Source organism: Pteropus vampyrus, unplaced genomic scaffold (genome assembly GCF_000151845.1).
Source record: "Pteropus vampyrus isolate Shadow unplaced genomic scaffold, Pvam_2.0 Scaffold47, whole genome shotgun sequence".
In the NCBI taxonomy this organism is placed as follows: domain Eukaryota; kingdom Metazoa; phylum Chordata; class Mammalia; order Chiroptera; family Pteropodidae; genus Pteropus; species Pteropus vampyrus.
The window spans coordinates 7,885,399-7,902,460 of record NW_011888828.1 but is presented as its reverse complement, the minus strand read 5'-3'; the positions used below and the strand labels follow the sequence as shown (position 1 = coordinate 7,902,460).

Genomic DNA, 17,062 nt, shown 5'->3' with positions numbered 1-17,062 from the left:
GGTACCTATTTCAGCTTTACTCCTTCAGGGTGGTATTTAAAGAATGAAACCAGGAATGGCTGCTATTTAAAGAAGCAGTCACTAAAAAAGATAATGAAACTTATAATTTAGGATGAAATTGTTTTTAATGAAATAATGTCACATTTAAGTGCATTATCTTTTAACCTATCTATGTAGGTCTGAATACCATGCCAGTACCCCTATGTTGTAAACAGCTTCACAAAAAAAAGGGGCCCCTATAAATCAACTGCTTTTATTGTAGTTAAGGGGTTAAAAAAAAAAAGCCTAGTTCTTCTGAAAAGGACCTGGGAATTGAAAATCACTCCTATGTACCACCTAGAAGAAAATGTATCAGAATAAAACTATATTCAGCTTCACTGTTGGACACAATTGCTAATCATATAATTATTAGCCATGTTATTACCAGCATTTCCAGTGCAAGCAACAGCAAGAAGATTAAAATGTTCTTAACGTCGACCTACGAAGCCGAAATGAAATAAAGTGTAAAGGCCAGAGATATTCATTCTGCCTTTCTCTATAAACAATGACATGCAGAATAACACAATCAATCAGTCATTTCTGGGGTAGGCAAAAGAGGGGTAACGTAGAAGAAATCCGGTTTTATAACAAGGTTCTAATGGGGAGAAGGAGTGGGCTGAAAGGATAGATTCTTTAACCAAGTCGAGTGACCATTTTTAATCTGAAAAGGACAGAATACTTTAGCTAAATCATATAGAAGCAGTTGAATACCTTCTCCATGAAGTGGCCTACTCTTAGGCTGCAGGAGGATTAAACGAGTTATTTCTAAGTTCCTTCAAGTCCCTTTTTTCAATGATTCCTGGAACTTTCAAAGACTTATCCAAATGAAACACATGCCCAGTTTGAAGGCAAATCTGCCACAGAAAAAGCCTCCTTTCACACCCGGTTCTATCTTGCCTCAGTCAGTTTATTCAAGATCCTGGCCTTTCAGGTTTCTGAGCTCAAATTTTCATTTCAACTACTCTACCTCCTAGAAATACCTAATGGACTATTAAAGAATTGGCAAAGAGTAAAAGAAATATTTCATAACTGGTATTTTTATTTTGGTTAGAAAAATTCACAGGTTATTTTAATTCACTGCTATAGTTCTTAGCCCATTTTAGAAGAGCAGTTAGGACTGGAATTTTTTTAATTTATCTTTTCTCTAGACTACCGCAAATCATTAAAAATGCACCCCCAGTTGGGCCCACGGTTGATTACTGTTCTTTGAGAAATCCATCTGTAAAGATTCAGTATAAAATACATTTTACTTCCCATTTTGCTTGCAATCCTAGGTTACTCGGTGCCTCTGTTTAGGCTAATCTTGTCCTGATTTTCATAATCACAATGGGGTTAGAGTTCACAACCTTTGAGCATTACAGTTGCATACTGCTCTTTTGGGATGACACAAGGATATATAGAGCACCAAAGTTCTAAAAATAAGTGACTTGAGTGTGTACAGCCCACATCATTCCAATTAACGAAGAAGGTATTCAAATATTAAAATTCTGAATTAAGAATCTCCTTATGTATTACGTTGAAATGCTCTTTGAAGCTGCCATTTACTATATGTTTACCATCCAGCAGCAGTAAGTTAAACGATTGTTTAGTATGAGGGCTCCACCATGCCATTCCCACTTGATGCTGCACTTCAGAGACCCAGAACACATGCAGGGAGAGGAAGCAAAGTCAGTGGACCTCTGTCCACTGAGAATTTATCAGCTATTCATTGTCCCTGTGATTAACAGTTGTAGTTCTAATGATTCTATAAAGTTTCAAAAAGTTAATATTAGACAGGAAAACACAATATTAGATATAAAATCTATATTAAAATGAAGCCCTTTCATTGGCATTCGGTCAAAAAACTAGTTAAAATAAGGAAAGAATGCTACATTTGGAGTAAGAAGACCTAGGTCACTTACTACCTGTGGTTTCGGTTTCAGCTGTCTTATGCGACCAAGGCCATGGGCATATGAGTGTTCCTTGTAAACAATAAAGGACTTTGCAAAGTGTTTGAATAATTCATTTTTCTGTTACATGTACGGAAAATGGAATAATTTTTATGAAACTTTTACTAAAATGTTTCAAAGGAATGCAAAAGATTCCTAATAAAATTTTTTCCTGTTTTTATCAGAAAAAGTAGGTAAGGAGGTAGTGAGGTAGCAGCGACCCAAGAAATCAGACAACAGAGAGCTCAAAATCTGGTATCAGAGAGAGCACTGAAAATACATGAATCTTTCTAAGAAAGTTTGGAGAAAAGAGATGCACAATTTTCCACAAGACCTAATTTCAATTTAATTACTGATTTTTTTAACTACAAAGCAGCAAAATATTTGTGCAAGCAGAGCTATTTATTGGCCACCCCAGGGCATTTGTCCTTAGATTGGCCCCTTCTTGCATCTTTACAATGTCTTTGGACACCTGTAAAATTCTGAGGGCAAAAGAAAACATCTGCTCACACCCCTACTTATGCCTCTGGGTCCTATGAGCCAATGTTATTATTATCAATAATTATTATATTATCACAGTAGGATTCAGATTAGACCACATATAGATGGCAGTGGTAAACTGGATAAAGTATTATTTTAATTTAGATTATACTAATTTATGATTTGTTGCTAATCCAATGAAAGGCCTCTGAATGTCTAAGTTCCCCAGGCCCAGAATTACTTAAAGAAGGCCAGAATAATTAAACACAATCTTAAGTATGAAGCAGAAGTCTTGCTCAGTATGAACAATAGTTTGAGAGAAAGTTTGGAGATATGTGACTTTCTCTAAGAAAGATTGGGGGTAAAGATCCCTTGCTCTTTATAAGACTCAGTTTAAATTACGTTACACTGATTTATTTTCAAAGTTGTAAAGTCTCAAAATAGTCATGGAAGCATCTTCCCTAAGAAGTCACAGAAAGAAATATAAGTGAATGTTTTTGATCTAGGAAATAATATAGCCTGGTCAACTTTTCATATTTATCATGTGTTCTCATGCTGTCTCGCCCCCAACCCTCCTAACAGTAATGATGTGGGCAGCGAAAGTTTTATTTGATTAGGTCAAAGTTGAGAATCCCCAGACAATTCTGTCCTTTTAATAGTCTTTGGTATGACAGAACACATAAAACCAGAGGCCACATACCTATCTTATCCACACATACCATCGACATCAATAGGTATTCCGCCCCAGCCTTGGGCAGTTTATTCTGACAAGTATTCTGCCCTCCAACCACTCCTGGATCTGATGACCCAGCTCACTTTTGACTGCTCATTCATTCCTTGTATGTTCCTCTTATCTACTGTTTGTAAATAGAAATCAGCTAAATCTTACATTTCATAACATCTACATGAATCCTTCTGATGCTCAAGTAATACTGAATTATTTCTTTGTAGTATCCAATACTAGATCATGTGATACAGGAGATAGAGAGAAACAGACAGTTACTTCGGACTTATTTAGAAGTAAATATTCAACTTAGTCATTTAGTACCTGTGCAATTTAGTCAAATTAATCAAATTGTTTCCTTCATTCCAAAAAGGGGATAATAATAATTACAGGAACATTACAGGGATTAAATATGATAACACAGAGAGGATGCTTGATCATAATGACTGGCACAAAGAAAGCACTCAGTAAATGTCAAGTATTTTTAATGCTGTTGTGAGGATGAGGCAGTCCGCAATGAATCATGTAGGGTACCAGGCCTCAGAACACATCTGAAAGAACCTGGCTCCCTCTACATGCCAACCCTTCTTTCTTCTTTCATATTTTAGTGTTAAAAGATGTCAGGAAACAAGATCACTAAACAGCAATGCTTAGTGATCATGTAGTTAACATGAAGGAAATAAAAGTAGCAGGGACTTTGACCGCAAAAACACCAAAAATGACCTTTTGAGCACAGAAGATGATTCAGATTTAACCGTTGCTATTCTGGATAATAATGCTAGAACTGCTCCCCAAGTTGGAAATCACATGATCACTGGAAAGGGTGGAATCTGTGCTCAGACAAGCATGAAACAGAGTCTAATATGGAAATAACTAAATCTTAACATTAGTTAAAATCACAACTTACTCCTTTACCTCTTTAGGATGGAAAATTATCTTTTCACTTGACAAACGGACACGACAATTGACGAATGCCATGTGTATCTTCTGTTATGTGAAATTAAAGATATGGTACAATTTCATTATGGTTATAATTCCTTTTACAATAATTTTTACTATGGAATATTTCAGATACTTCTTTAAATGCAGAGAATATAATAAACCTCTGGGTATATGCTACTTAGCTTATGAAATAAAACATTGCAAATGTAATTGAATCACCCCATGACCTCACTTCCCAATTCCTCTTTTCCCTGGACCCCAAGGTAATCACCAAACTGAATTTGGTGTTATTTATTCACATAGGATGCATTATCAAGGTTACTTTCTCAGGCCAAGATAAAAGGACTAGTCTTCTATGAATCTTTAGTTAATTATTCCCTTTGTGCCGCTGAGTAGAATTTACGATGTGGCAAGGTCTAATGATATCAGAATTACGTACTCTTTTTTCTATTAAATTGAAAGAGGGAAAATATGCCATTTTAAGGCCACTTCAACTATGAAATGTAATGTCCTTTAAAAAAACAACCCAGGGATACTTAGAAAAATGGGGAGAAAAATTGTATAAATGTGGAAAGAATTCAAGATTTGAATTTCAGCAATATGACAAACTATACATAAAACCCTCCTGCTAGATTGACTGGAAATGCTGGGGAAAATTAAATAAACTTTTTAAAAAAATGCACAGCTAAATGCATATAAGAGAAAAATATCCAGGTGCAAGGAATAATGAAGCAACTGAAAACTGGAATGGCAAATGAGTAGGCTCCCCTGTATTTGCCTCAATGGTGGGTGGTGAGCACTGGCTGCAATCTAAGAGTCTGGTTTTAAAGGGAACGCGAAGGATGAGAGATGAGAACGCCACTCCTGCAGGGTAAATAACTGAAACTAAGATCCCCACATAAGGGCTCAACTCTCAGTTGAAGGGGGGACAGGTGGTGGGGTGGGGGAGCGTGGAAATCTGCCCAGCAGCAAAGACAATAGACAACAGGGAAACTAGTTTATCTGGGGTCCGAGTAGTGAAAATAAATCTCTTGAGAATTCATAATATGGCTTGCATAACACAGAGGATTGAATTTATGTCACATGTGGTCTAGAAAGCTACAGTCAAGAAATTAAAAAGTACTAAATCCTAAGCCAGGGAGGGATCCCCATGGAATGTACACAAAAGTAAACCCAAAACTCTCTTGGAAAGACATTCCTAACCCAGGTTGCACAGAAATTTTACAGATAAAGCCCTGCTGAAGGTAAGCTCACAATAAGATTTAAAACAGAAGAGAAAATAATCTATACTAGGTGGACTCAGCGGCCAAAAATGGCAGATGGAGACACCCAAGAAATTAACACAATAGAAATGTCTGATAGAAACCACTAAAAATTTATGACTGAAAGAATTATCACATATTTAAATTAGTCTAAAATTCCTTAAAATTCTGATAACTAATACAAATTCTGCATTCTTTAACATACATAAAAATGAAAAATGGGTAAGCAACTGTTAAGGGAAAGATTAATAAGTGCACTTGGAGAAGATGAGGGCAAAACAAGAAACAGGCAACATTGCATTATTTGCCACTGAATTACTTTGACACCACGTAGAACATAAAGTTGTGAATGCACTTAACGGTTAGCTATCATAGGTAAACATGGCCTCTTCTTGGAAATGTGTAAATTGAGTCTCTTTACTCAAAAGTACCTACTAAAACAATGATGTACAGCAAGCAACTACATATACAGAATCTGCAGGGTGCAGGTCTGTACATCAAAGCTAACGTGGTAGTTTGAACGTTGGGAGAGGTGGTGGTGAAGAAATATGTTATACTCATCTTTAAATATTTCCTACATTTAACTATTTGTAATGCTTTATAAATTAATGATCAATATATTCACCATTGTCTCCTTATTTATTTTATTCTGAGGCCCCCATATAAGAAACAGTGTGGTTTCAATATCTATTGATTATCTTGAACCTGAACGTAAACTTTCTGCCCAGCCAAATGTAGGCAAACAATGAATTCTATTTTGTATTTCCTGTCATTTCTTGCCATGTGCACGGCTATATTCTTAACTGGTCCTTATTGCATCACCTGTATTTTTCATTTAGTCATCAAGTATTTTCTTGTAAGCTTACCATGTATCAAGTACCGTTCTAGAGCCTACCTTAATTGCCTCCAGTGCTTCTAACTGATTTAAGCTTCTTAAAACACATATCACTAACCTACCTATTCAAAACCCTTCAATGGTTCCCTGAAAAATACAGGCCAAACATTTTACCTTGATATTAAAAGACTCTCAAAAACCTGGCCTGAAAGGATCTTTCTAAAATTTTTTCTCACCTCTCTCCTAGGTGTTTATTTGCACTGGCTTGGGAGGCAGTATCTTCCAAATGAGCCATATAGATTCCTTCCTCCTAGAGAGTCATACTGAGTGAAAAACCCAATTATAATCGAGTTACAAAAAACTTATAAGAACCATTAGGATATGAAATGGTAATAAGTAAAAGAATAGAGAAAGATATAACATTCAAATACCAAACAAAAGAAAACTAGCAAAGCTTTATTAAATCAGACAAAGTAGATTTTATGGCCAAAAAAACATTACTAGAGACAAAGAAGTGCATTTCATAATGAATGGTTTGATTCATTAGAAAGATACAATTCTAAATGTGTATGTATGTACTTAATAACATAGCTGCAAAATATACATAAAGAGAAAATTGACAGAATTATAAGGAAATGTAGAAAAATCATCAATCATATGCAATTTTCATACAATTTTCTTATTAACTGAAAGAACAGGCGGATAAAAAAATCAGTAGAATATAAAATATTAAAAGATCCAATTAATAAATCTGAACTAATATATAGAGAGCACTGTACCCAAAAACTACAAAATAAATGATTTTTATGAAATATTAATAAAAATTGAGCATATGTTGGGCTATTAAAGCAAGTTTCAACAAATTTCAAAAACTGTTCTTTGACCACAGAGTAATTATGCTAGAAAGCAGTAATAAAATACTTTGAAAATCCCTGTATATTTCTAAAGAAAATTAAGAAATGTCCTAAATAACCCATGGGTCATAGAGAAACATTCTAATAGAAATTAGAAAATATTCTAACTCAATGATAATGGATAATCATGTATCAAACATAAGATCAACTAGAGCTGTTCTAGGAGGGAAATTTATAGCTTTAATTGCATATTTTAACACAGAAAAATTCAGAAAATCATTAATCTAAGTATTCATCTCAAAACTTAGAAAATTAAGTTCAAAGAAAAGGAAATAATAAGAACAAAAATTAATGAAACAGAAAAAATATATGTAACAGAAAGAATAAACTCAAAAGTTGGTTCTTAGAAAAGACTAACAGAATTGGTAAGTTTCTGCTGAAACTAAGGAAGAAAAAAGAGATAATACAAATAACCAATATCAGGAATGATGAGGGATATAACATTACAGATCTTATAAACATTATAAAGATGACAAAATGATAATATGAATAATTTTATATCAAGAAATTTGAAAATGCAGAAGAAATAGATAAACCCCCAGAAAAATACAAAATGCCAAAACTTACAAAAGAGGAATTACAAAAATCTGACTAGTTCTCCATCTGCTTAAAATTAGGAATCAAACCTATAATTATGTTTTCACAGTGAATCTTACAAATACGGAATTATTCTCTCACACAAATTCTTCCAGAAAACAGAAAAACAAAAACAAAAATATTTCCCATTCATTTTATGAAGCCAAAGAAATTCCACTGTCAGAACAGGACAAGGACAGTACAAAGAAGTAATATCACAGGCCAATCTCACTCACAATGCAAAAACCATATGATGCACATAGATGAAAAATTCCTAAACTAATTTTTAGCAAACCAAATCTAGTAATTCACTAAAAGAGGATAATGCCCATAACCAAGTTAAGTTTGTTCCAGGAACATGGTTGATTAAACATCTAAAAATCAACCAAAATAATTCAACATAATAAAATAAAGAAAAAAATAATATGGTTATTTCAACAGATGCAAGAAAAAGATTTTATACACTCAATATTAATTCACAATTTAAAAACAAACAAAAAATTTTGGTAAACTAGAAACAGAAGGGACTAGCATTAACTCTATTAAGGGTTTCTCGATCCTTCTATATAATACATTACTGTAGGGCATAGCAAATGCAGTGAGGAAAGAAAGTAAACAAAGAGTATAAGGAAAGAAAAAGAAGAAATAATAGCCATCATTTAAAGATGTAAAAAATCCAAAAGAATCTACAGAAAAATTATTCTAATTAAGAAATTAGAAAGTTTCTGGATATAAAGTCTAGATATAAAAATCAATTTTATTTTAATTAACCAAAATGAATTTTCACAATTATTTATAATAGCATCAAAAAATATCAAATTCTTAGGATTAAATCTACAAAAGATGTCTCCCTAGGAAACTATAAAACATTACTGAAAGATATTAAAGTCTGAATTACATAGACTCTTCTGCAAATTAGAAGACTCAATAACTGTAAAAGTGTCAGTTCTCAAATTGATCTCAAGATTCAAAACAATCCCAATAACAATTTTATCTGGTGTGTGTGTGTGTAACCTGATCATCTGAATTTAAAATGTATATAGTAATGAAAAAGGCCAAAACTAGTTGAGACACTGTTAACAAAGAACAAGCTGGGAGAACCTGCTCTACCTGATGTTAATCGTATTACAAATCAACAGTAATAAAGACAAGTGGTCCTCACACAAGAACAGACCAACTGAATAAAATACAGAGCTCAAAAACACACCACACACATATGCTTACTTATGATTCAAAATAAAGGTGGCGTTGCAGAGTACTGAAAAAAGATAATCTTCAGCAAATGGTACGAGGCTAATTGGCGATCCATAGAAGAAAAAAAATGTAACTGAACTCCTATCATGTGGATCTGCACAACAAAGCAAAGAAAGCTTTTAAAAGATAACATAAGAGAATATTTTCATGATGTTCAGGATGAAGATTTCTTAGTGCACACACACACACACTAAACATCATGTAAAAGACTGATAGATTGGTTTACATTAAAAATAAAAATTTCTGTTCATTAAAAGACCCCGCCTTTAAGAGAATAAAAAGGCAAACCATAGAATGGAATAAGGCAGTTAAAACACTTATAACTGTCAAAAGATTTATATCCAGAATATATAAAGCACTTTTATAAATCAGTAAGAAAAATAAAAATTTTTTAAATGAACAAAGTATACAATACTTCACAGCTATCCTAATTGCCAACATGTGAAAAGTGGCTTGATCTCATTAATTATTAGGGAAAGGAAAATTAAAACTACAATAAAGTAACACTACGCTCATCGAAATGGCTAAAACTAAAAAGATCAACAATACTAAAAATTGGTGAGGGTTTGGAGCAATAGTGACTCATACCTGCTGTTGAAACATTGAAACATGAATGGGTACATCCACCTTGGAAAGTGATTTGGCATTATCTACAAAAAATGATCATACATACACCCTTTGAATGAGGTATTTGCCGTGTGTGTGTGTGAAATGCACATGCAATGTGAGTCAAAAGATAGGTACTAGAATTTCATAACAGCATTATTTGTAACAGACTCAGATTAAAAACTCCAAGAACCAACAACACTAGAACGGAAAAATTATGATATATTCCTGCAATAGAATACTATATATATATCAGTACATATAACAGTAAAAATGAACAAACTATAGCTACATGCAGTAACATGGCTGTATACTACAAAAGTCATGCTGAGTAAAACACAAAGGAATATATATTGTACATTTGTATATACACATGTACATAACGTATACATTAAACATAGGTGAAACTTAGCTACACTGTTTAACTTGGGATAGAGGCTAATCTTGGAGAGGAGAAAGGAAACAGTGGTTGAGATGACACATGAAGAGGGCTTCCAGGCTACCGAGGTGTTCTAGTCTTTGGCATGTATGTGGGTATCCACTTTGACCTAATTCATTAAGCTGGTGCTTTGGTGCACTTCACTGTATATATATTATGTTACACACACACGAAGAAGGCTGAAAGACTGGCCAAAGATTATAGTAGACAGGACTTCGGTGCTCATATAATTCTTATACTACTGACGTACTTCCTTTTAGCTTGCAAATAGAGAAAATTTTTCACATACAGAACATTTCCATTAAAATAGTATTTTCTCTTATCATATTCACTAGCTACAGAGTATCTGCAAAATGGTTACTAGTTATTAAAACAAAAAACTGTTCTTACACTTTGTTGTTTCTCAACACTAGCACATTTCATGCTTTAGTTGACAAATCTTTTAAAAGAATTTTAGTATGAATAATACTATTTCAAAAACTTCTTCAGTTTTAAAAGGCAGCTTTATTTTGAATCCAAAAGTAATTAGATGTAAGAGGAGCACAAATTGGACCCAACGGAATCAAGTTGTGTTTCTGCTAACGATGATTTTGTTTAAACACACAGCATGCCATATTCCAAAAACTCAAATATTTTTGTAATGGCCACTTGAGAGCCTTATTCGGAGCTGCGTGTGATTTCTGATGGTCTTGCTTACAAGTAGATTTTTCTAAGAATTCTATTTATTATCTAAATCCGAAATGGAAGGAGGAAATCTGGAACAACAGGTCCAAATTGGGTGAACATTTCTGTGATGCCACAAGCATCATCCTCTGAGGAATGCCCTTTGGAAAACCACAGATTTCTATGCAACTTTTTACCCCAGGTGACCTTCTGATAGCTTTCTACATAGTCCAATCTTAATTATACATGACAAATATGCACTAAAGATTTTGATTAAAAAAAAATTGTTTCAAAAAATATAATTTTTATCCCACAGTCTCTTTCACAACTTATAATGGTGGTGGGTGTTAGGCTACCCACATTGCCTTTTTAATCCTCCCAAGTTTTAATACAGCATTAAATAGAATAATTATATGTGTATGGATATAAAACTAGACAACTGATAATTTCAAGAAAAAAACTTTTCTCTAAACAGCCCCAATGACTTAAAAAAAAATGAAAGAAAACTTCTGAAGAATAGGTTCCTTACATCTCTATTAGTTACTGAACACTACCTTAAAAAAATGAGCACTATTTTAAAATAAACAACAAAATTCCTTTGTTTTGTCTTTGGTAAACACCTGAGTATGTTATAACACTAGCTAGATGGATCATTATCATTCTCCTTTTTCCGAGGCTACCCTCAATTTCGTTTCTATATCCATTGAACATGTGATTCTTATAAATTTTAACCGTTGAAAACAAACAGCTGGCCGAATTCTCTGCTCAGTTTTTTGGATACTTTGCTTCTTGGTAAGTGATCAGTATTTTGATACTGCTGTAGTAATAACAGGAAATGATCTGTTAAAATCTGGATGTCCAGCTATAGATGAATGCCAGGGTAAAGAGGAGAGCTAGTCTTAGAATAAAGTCTATAAAAACAGCTTGGGGAGTTATTTCCAAGACCACAGGGGGAGAATCATAATTTGCTCTCGACATCAGAAAAGCAAATGCCTAGTGGAAGAACATCTTATGGTGATCATTGGACTGCATCAGTGGAAAGCTGCCGGCCACAAACACAGTAATTAAAATGACTTCAACTGGTAAATGCTAGAGCTTCAATTATACATGATGTGATATACCATTTCCTGAAATAAAAATTCACTCAGAAAAAAAGTTTCATAAGCAGGTAGAACTCTCCTAAATTGGTCCACATGTAATTTTGCTTATATTTGCAAACTAGCAAATTGGATCTATTCACCAGAAAGGCAAGAGAAGACAAACAATGGTGGTAAGACTAGCCATAAAATAAAGGAAAGGTAGTTTCAGATAAAAATGAAAAGTAGACTAGTTATTAGGACTAAAAAATAATTTTAACTTTTCATATAAAATTGTCATTGATTACAGACATTTTCTTAGATGGATAGTAGGGGGTTTTCTAATTAATGAGCCTTCAGATTTGTCCTGTTAACATAAGAAATCATTATCACGGATAATTAATAAACGAATCCCCAAGGATTTCTTCTTCGTCATGTTCCTCTAAGCCTTTCTGGACATCACTGTACGAAAACAAACTGACTAAATGGCAGACCATAAAACACAGAGAGCTGCCTTATAGAAGGCTGGTAAACAACCTTGCACAGGAAAACTTTCTAAATATCACACTCTAAATCTAGCGTCACAGCAGAAGTGGGGAATGCCAGAACAATGTGGGCAAAAGAAGATAATCTTGACATAAAAAATCCACAAAGTGAAAGTGTCCACATACAATCACAACTGTCATTTTAAAAAGGTAATTAATAAAACAAATAATTAAGAATTCAATAAAAAACAATACATAAGACATCTTATTAAGAACTTTAGCATAACAATTTTCTAAAACACTAGAAATATATCAAATATTTGTATCTGATTCACAAAATTTTACACTCATAAAAATTTATACTGTAAGTGTATTAATTTGTATTAAATTAGTAAGTCATAATGGCTAAACGAACAGAAGGCATGGCGTCTCAAATTATTTTTCAAGATCTGTCTGTTTTAATAGTTGAGACCTTTCAAACAAGAATAAATTTGCAAAACACCACTTGATTCCAAACACACAAATCATCTGTTTCAAATTAATTGTTGTTGTTACTCATATAAAAACAATGATAATCTGGATTCAAGAATAGGCTTGAAAAGTGAATAACTAGCTGATGTTACAAATAGTCTTTCTTTCCAAAATTCCACCTCCTCCACAATGTCTGATTTAGCTTCACCTCAATCTTCCAGAACAGGAAGCAACTCTATCTTCTCCACACTCCCATTCATTAATATGAGCTCTTACCACTCTAATTTCTGATTTGGTTGTTTAGAAAATTATTATTTTCACAATGATTTATTATGGTTTCCTTATTACATCTAACTTAACACCCAGTATCCATTAGATTTTTTATTAGTGTTCAATGAACTGCTGTGTTTTAAAATTCCAGTTTTATAGTTTGTGACAATATTTCCTCAGATAATAAACTGATTTTAAGTCTTATAGTTAGATTACATGTGAAATTTAAAAATTTAAATCTTATAACTGCAATTCATCAGATAACTCAAAAATGTATACTCATTACAAATAAATGACTAAATTCATTGTCATTAACTGTTAAAATGGCTTTTCAATCTTAGTTTTTGATTCTCAGATCCTATACAGTGCGACATAAATTTATCCATGTTGTTGCATGTATATAATTGTTGAGCAAATACTACTATATGAATATACCACAATTTGTTTATATTCTGTTGATCGACATTTGGGTTGTTTTCAGTTTTGAGAGACTACGAATAAAGCTATGAACACTCACGTACAAGTCTTTGTATAAACATTCTGCTTTCTTTTCTCTTGGGTAAATACCTAGGAATGGAATGGCTCAGTCACATAATTAGGTGCATATTTTAACTTTTTAAGAAATTACCAAACTGTTTTCCAAAGTGGTTACACATTAATTACATCTTCACCAGCAGAGTGAGGTCCGGTTCCTCCATATCTTCACTAACCTTTGCAATTGTCTTTTTAGTTGTGGCCTTTTCAGTAGCTGTGAAATGGTATATCATTATGATTTTAATTCGCATTTCACTAATGTCCAAACTTCGGCATCTTTTCATATGCTTATTTACAAATCATATGTATTCCTTGGAAGTGACTGTTCAAATCTTTTGCTCATTTTTAATTGGATTGTCTTCTTCCTATTGAGTTGTAAGAGTTCTTTTTTCTACATACAAATTCTATATGGGATATATAATCTGTAGTTTTAAAAGATGAATGCAACTGTTTTAGATAATTATGCTTTGTTACTATAACACATGGTCTATCCGTACTTTAAATAAGCCTCATAATGAGGGGGAGCATTATTTCCATAATCCTCAGGTACCAAGTTTTTCCAGGTAGTCAGCCAGCTGGCATATGAAAAATAGAAAAAGGAAGTAGAAGTAGAAAACATACTGATTTTCTCAACATTCTTCTTAATCTCTCCTAATTTTAGGAGTCTCTTAGCAAACTATTAGTAGTAGCAGATGACAGACTGGATCGTGTAAATGATAATTAGTCCTCCTTTTGTCTTTTAAGCAATTTTTAAAAAGCAGTTGGCAAGTAGTAACATTATTACTAATAAAACCTTCTGTATTTTTTATTAGATCTCTCTGCCTCAGACTAAGACCTTGTTGTTTACATGAACGTTTTCCTTATCACACTAAATAAAACAAAACATCTAGTACAGTGCCTAGTGTATATTACTATTCTAATTTCCTAGGTTCTCTCCTTTGCTCTTAATTCCTATCCATGTGTTTTCCTTTAGTCCTTTCTCCTACCCTTTCCAGCACCCCACACCTAGACTGGGGTTAATCTGCTGATCCCAAAAGAGTTTTGTTCACAGACTATTTGGTGACCCTATAGATCACCTACCATGTTTCTTCAAAGATAACAAAATGCACATGACAATAAACTCTTTGTGAAACTCATAGAAAGAACAGCAGAGATTCTTAGTGAAAAAGTAAATCCTTTTTTTTTTTTATATAGTATCCAGGTAAATGAATACACTCTGCTAGAATAAAACAAACACAAAATTATTTTTTAAACTTTACTATTTAAGACTTCGGTCTATCCAGTAATGCAAGAACCACCGAGCAATTTTTCCTAAACAAGAGCCAGTCTGCGGAAGTTCTGTGGCTAAACAATCATCCTTCCAAAAGTAATAGATATAGAAAAAAAAGCATACAAAAATCAAATCTACTCATTTTAAACCATGGAAAGAAACATATTTAAGCTCCTTTAGTATCTTTTTATATATAAAGAATAATTTCATACATTTAAAAATTTTTCATTATCCCTCAGGAATGCTTCAGAGTCAGATACAAATTTGAAACACTCTTCTAAAGCAGCACTAGAATTAGAATAAACAGCAGATTATAATGGCAATCTCTGTCATGATAGCAGGATATAGCCAACTCTAGGGTTCAAAGTATTCATGGAAGTAATTATAACACAAATAACTATATTCTCCAAATCAGAGTGATTCTCATCAGACACCTAATGCCAGGCTTACTTTGACAGTTTTAATTTAAAAAGGCTCAATAATAAAAGAATAATCTTCCTCTGGATAGAAAAAAATAATTTTGGCCTAATAAAGATAATACCTATTGATAAAACATAGGTTTGTTCCCAAACATGCAATAAATCATTACCCTAACACATGGTCCCTATATGAAATAATTATCTGGATAGTAAAAAATTATATATATCTTATAATTTTTCAGTTTAACTGGTTTTCTTTTGGTATAAGGAAAAATTTAATGATTGGCTTCAAATCCATTTTTAGTAATACAAAGTCGTAAGCTTTATTATATGTTAAAGAAAATAAAGATAGTATGACCCAATTTTATTAAATCTACAACAAGATACTTTTCAATGAATACAAAAATTGTAAGTTAGCTGATGCTTTTTCAATAAAGATACCAGATACATTTACTGACAAGAGAAAACAAAGATGTGTTTAATGACTTTTGTTGTTTTCAAGTCACCTTATTGAACGATACATCATGAAATCAATAGTTGTACATCTAGGAAATTTACCAATGGAGCTCTCTTCCACTGGTGTATATATTTTAATTTGTCTCATGTGGGTGTCTCTTCCATTTTGGTGATTGGCTAGAACAGCAATCTGTATCATGAATGTGCGAGTTGGCTTCTTATGATTATCAGTTAAGGGAACATGAATCCAGCCACTTGGTTCCACCAATTCAAGTTGCTGCCAGGAAAAGAAAAGTCTGATTAGGTTTTCACCCAATGATTATATCATCACCCAATGAATATATTATAATGAATGAATTCTAAAGTTGGCTCATCTATATGGTGTTGGACAGGTACCAGACTTATCAGGGTGATTACTTCATAAGTTCTATAAATGTCTTATCACTATGTTGTACACCTGAAACTAATAGTGTATGTCAACTATAATTGAAACAATATTTTTAATTTTAAATAGAAAAAACGTTCACTTAAAATTAACCTCTTGCTCACTGAAAGAATGACAATATGATAATAACCATTACCAGTTGTTGGGCGCTTTTACCACGGCCCGTTCTTACAGTTGCTAAGCACTTTACATGTACTGTCTTAGTAGGTAAAATAAAAATAGATGTATGTAGTCTTAGTGCTTATAGAAACTTGTACAACACACAAATTTAGAATTAGGCATGTATGAATGTATACACCCAATGGAAGACCATGCTGATACAAGTAGAAAAAGAATCCACCATAATGCTTCTCGTATATTTTATTTCAAGAGCCATGCTTAATATATCCAAACTCATATAACAATCAGATTCCATATAAATTACAATTATATTAACAAAAGAAAATCATTCATTAAATAAGCATCAAATAAAGCTTTCTTCTTTGGAAGCAGTAAATGATTTATCTAGTCTGGATGACGATCTAAACCTAAAATATAGATTTTTAATGTTTTTCAATAAGAAATGCTAGAAATTTTCTTTTAATTTTTAATTTTATTTTAATCAAGAGTCCAAACTGTCCTTCTTTAAGAAGGAAAGGAAAACCATAAGTCAAAAGGTAAACTGAAGTTTCTCAATATTTTCCTAAGGTCATGAAGTAGTTTCTTAAAAATAAATATTGAGTTTTAAATTAATTATTGAACACATATGAACTATATACATCACAGAATATATAGGTTTATCTTATCATCACAGTAAATGGCAATCAATGAGTGTCAAAAATCTAAATCAGGATTCCATGAGTTACACGAGGAAAACAGATTAAACAAAGTCCACTGTTATCTTCTTTTCCTTCCCTCCCTCCTTCACTTCCTTCACGTCTCTTCTTCTTTTTCTTTCTTTCAATCTTTCTTTTTGTTTTCTTTTTTCTTTCTTT

At 32.8% G+C, this 17,062-nt stretch overlaps 1 protein-coding gene across 5 annotated transcripts in view; it reads right to left on the bottom strand.

The window, feature by feature from the left end:
- ANAPC10 (anaphase promoting complex subunit 10) overlaps positions 1-17,062 on the bottom strand; it is a 271,547-nt gene that overhangs the window by 201,516 nt on the left and 52,969 nt on the right. For 3 of the 5 annotated variants that reach the window (XM_011359425.2, XM_011359427.2, XM_011359426.2), the window contains exon 5: positions 15,637-15,920. The exons of the other annotated variants lie outside the window; for them this stretch is intronic. In XM_011359425.2, coding sequence (XP_011357727.1) covers positions 15,690-15,920 — 231 coding nt within the window. In that variant the 3' untranslated portion in view covers positions 15,637-15,689. Of the gene's footprint in view, positions 1-15,636; positions 15,921-17,062 lie in introns of those variants that run through there. 5 annotated transcript variants of the gene reach the window in all.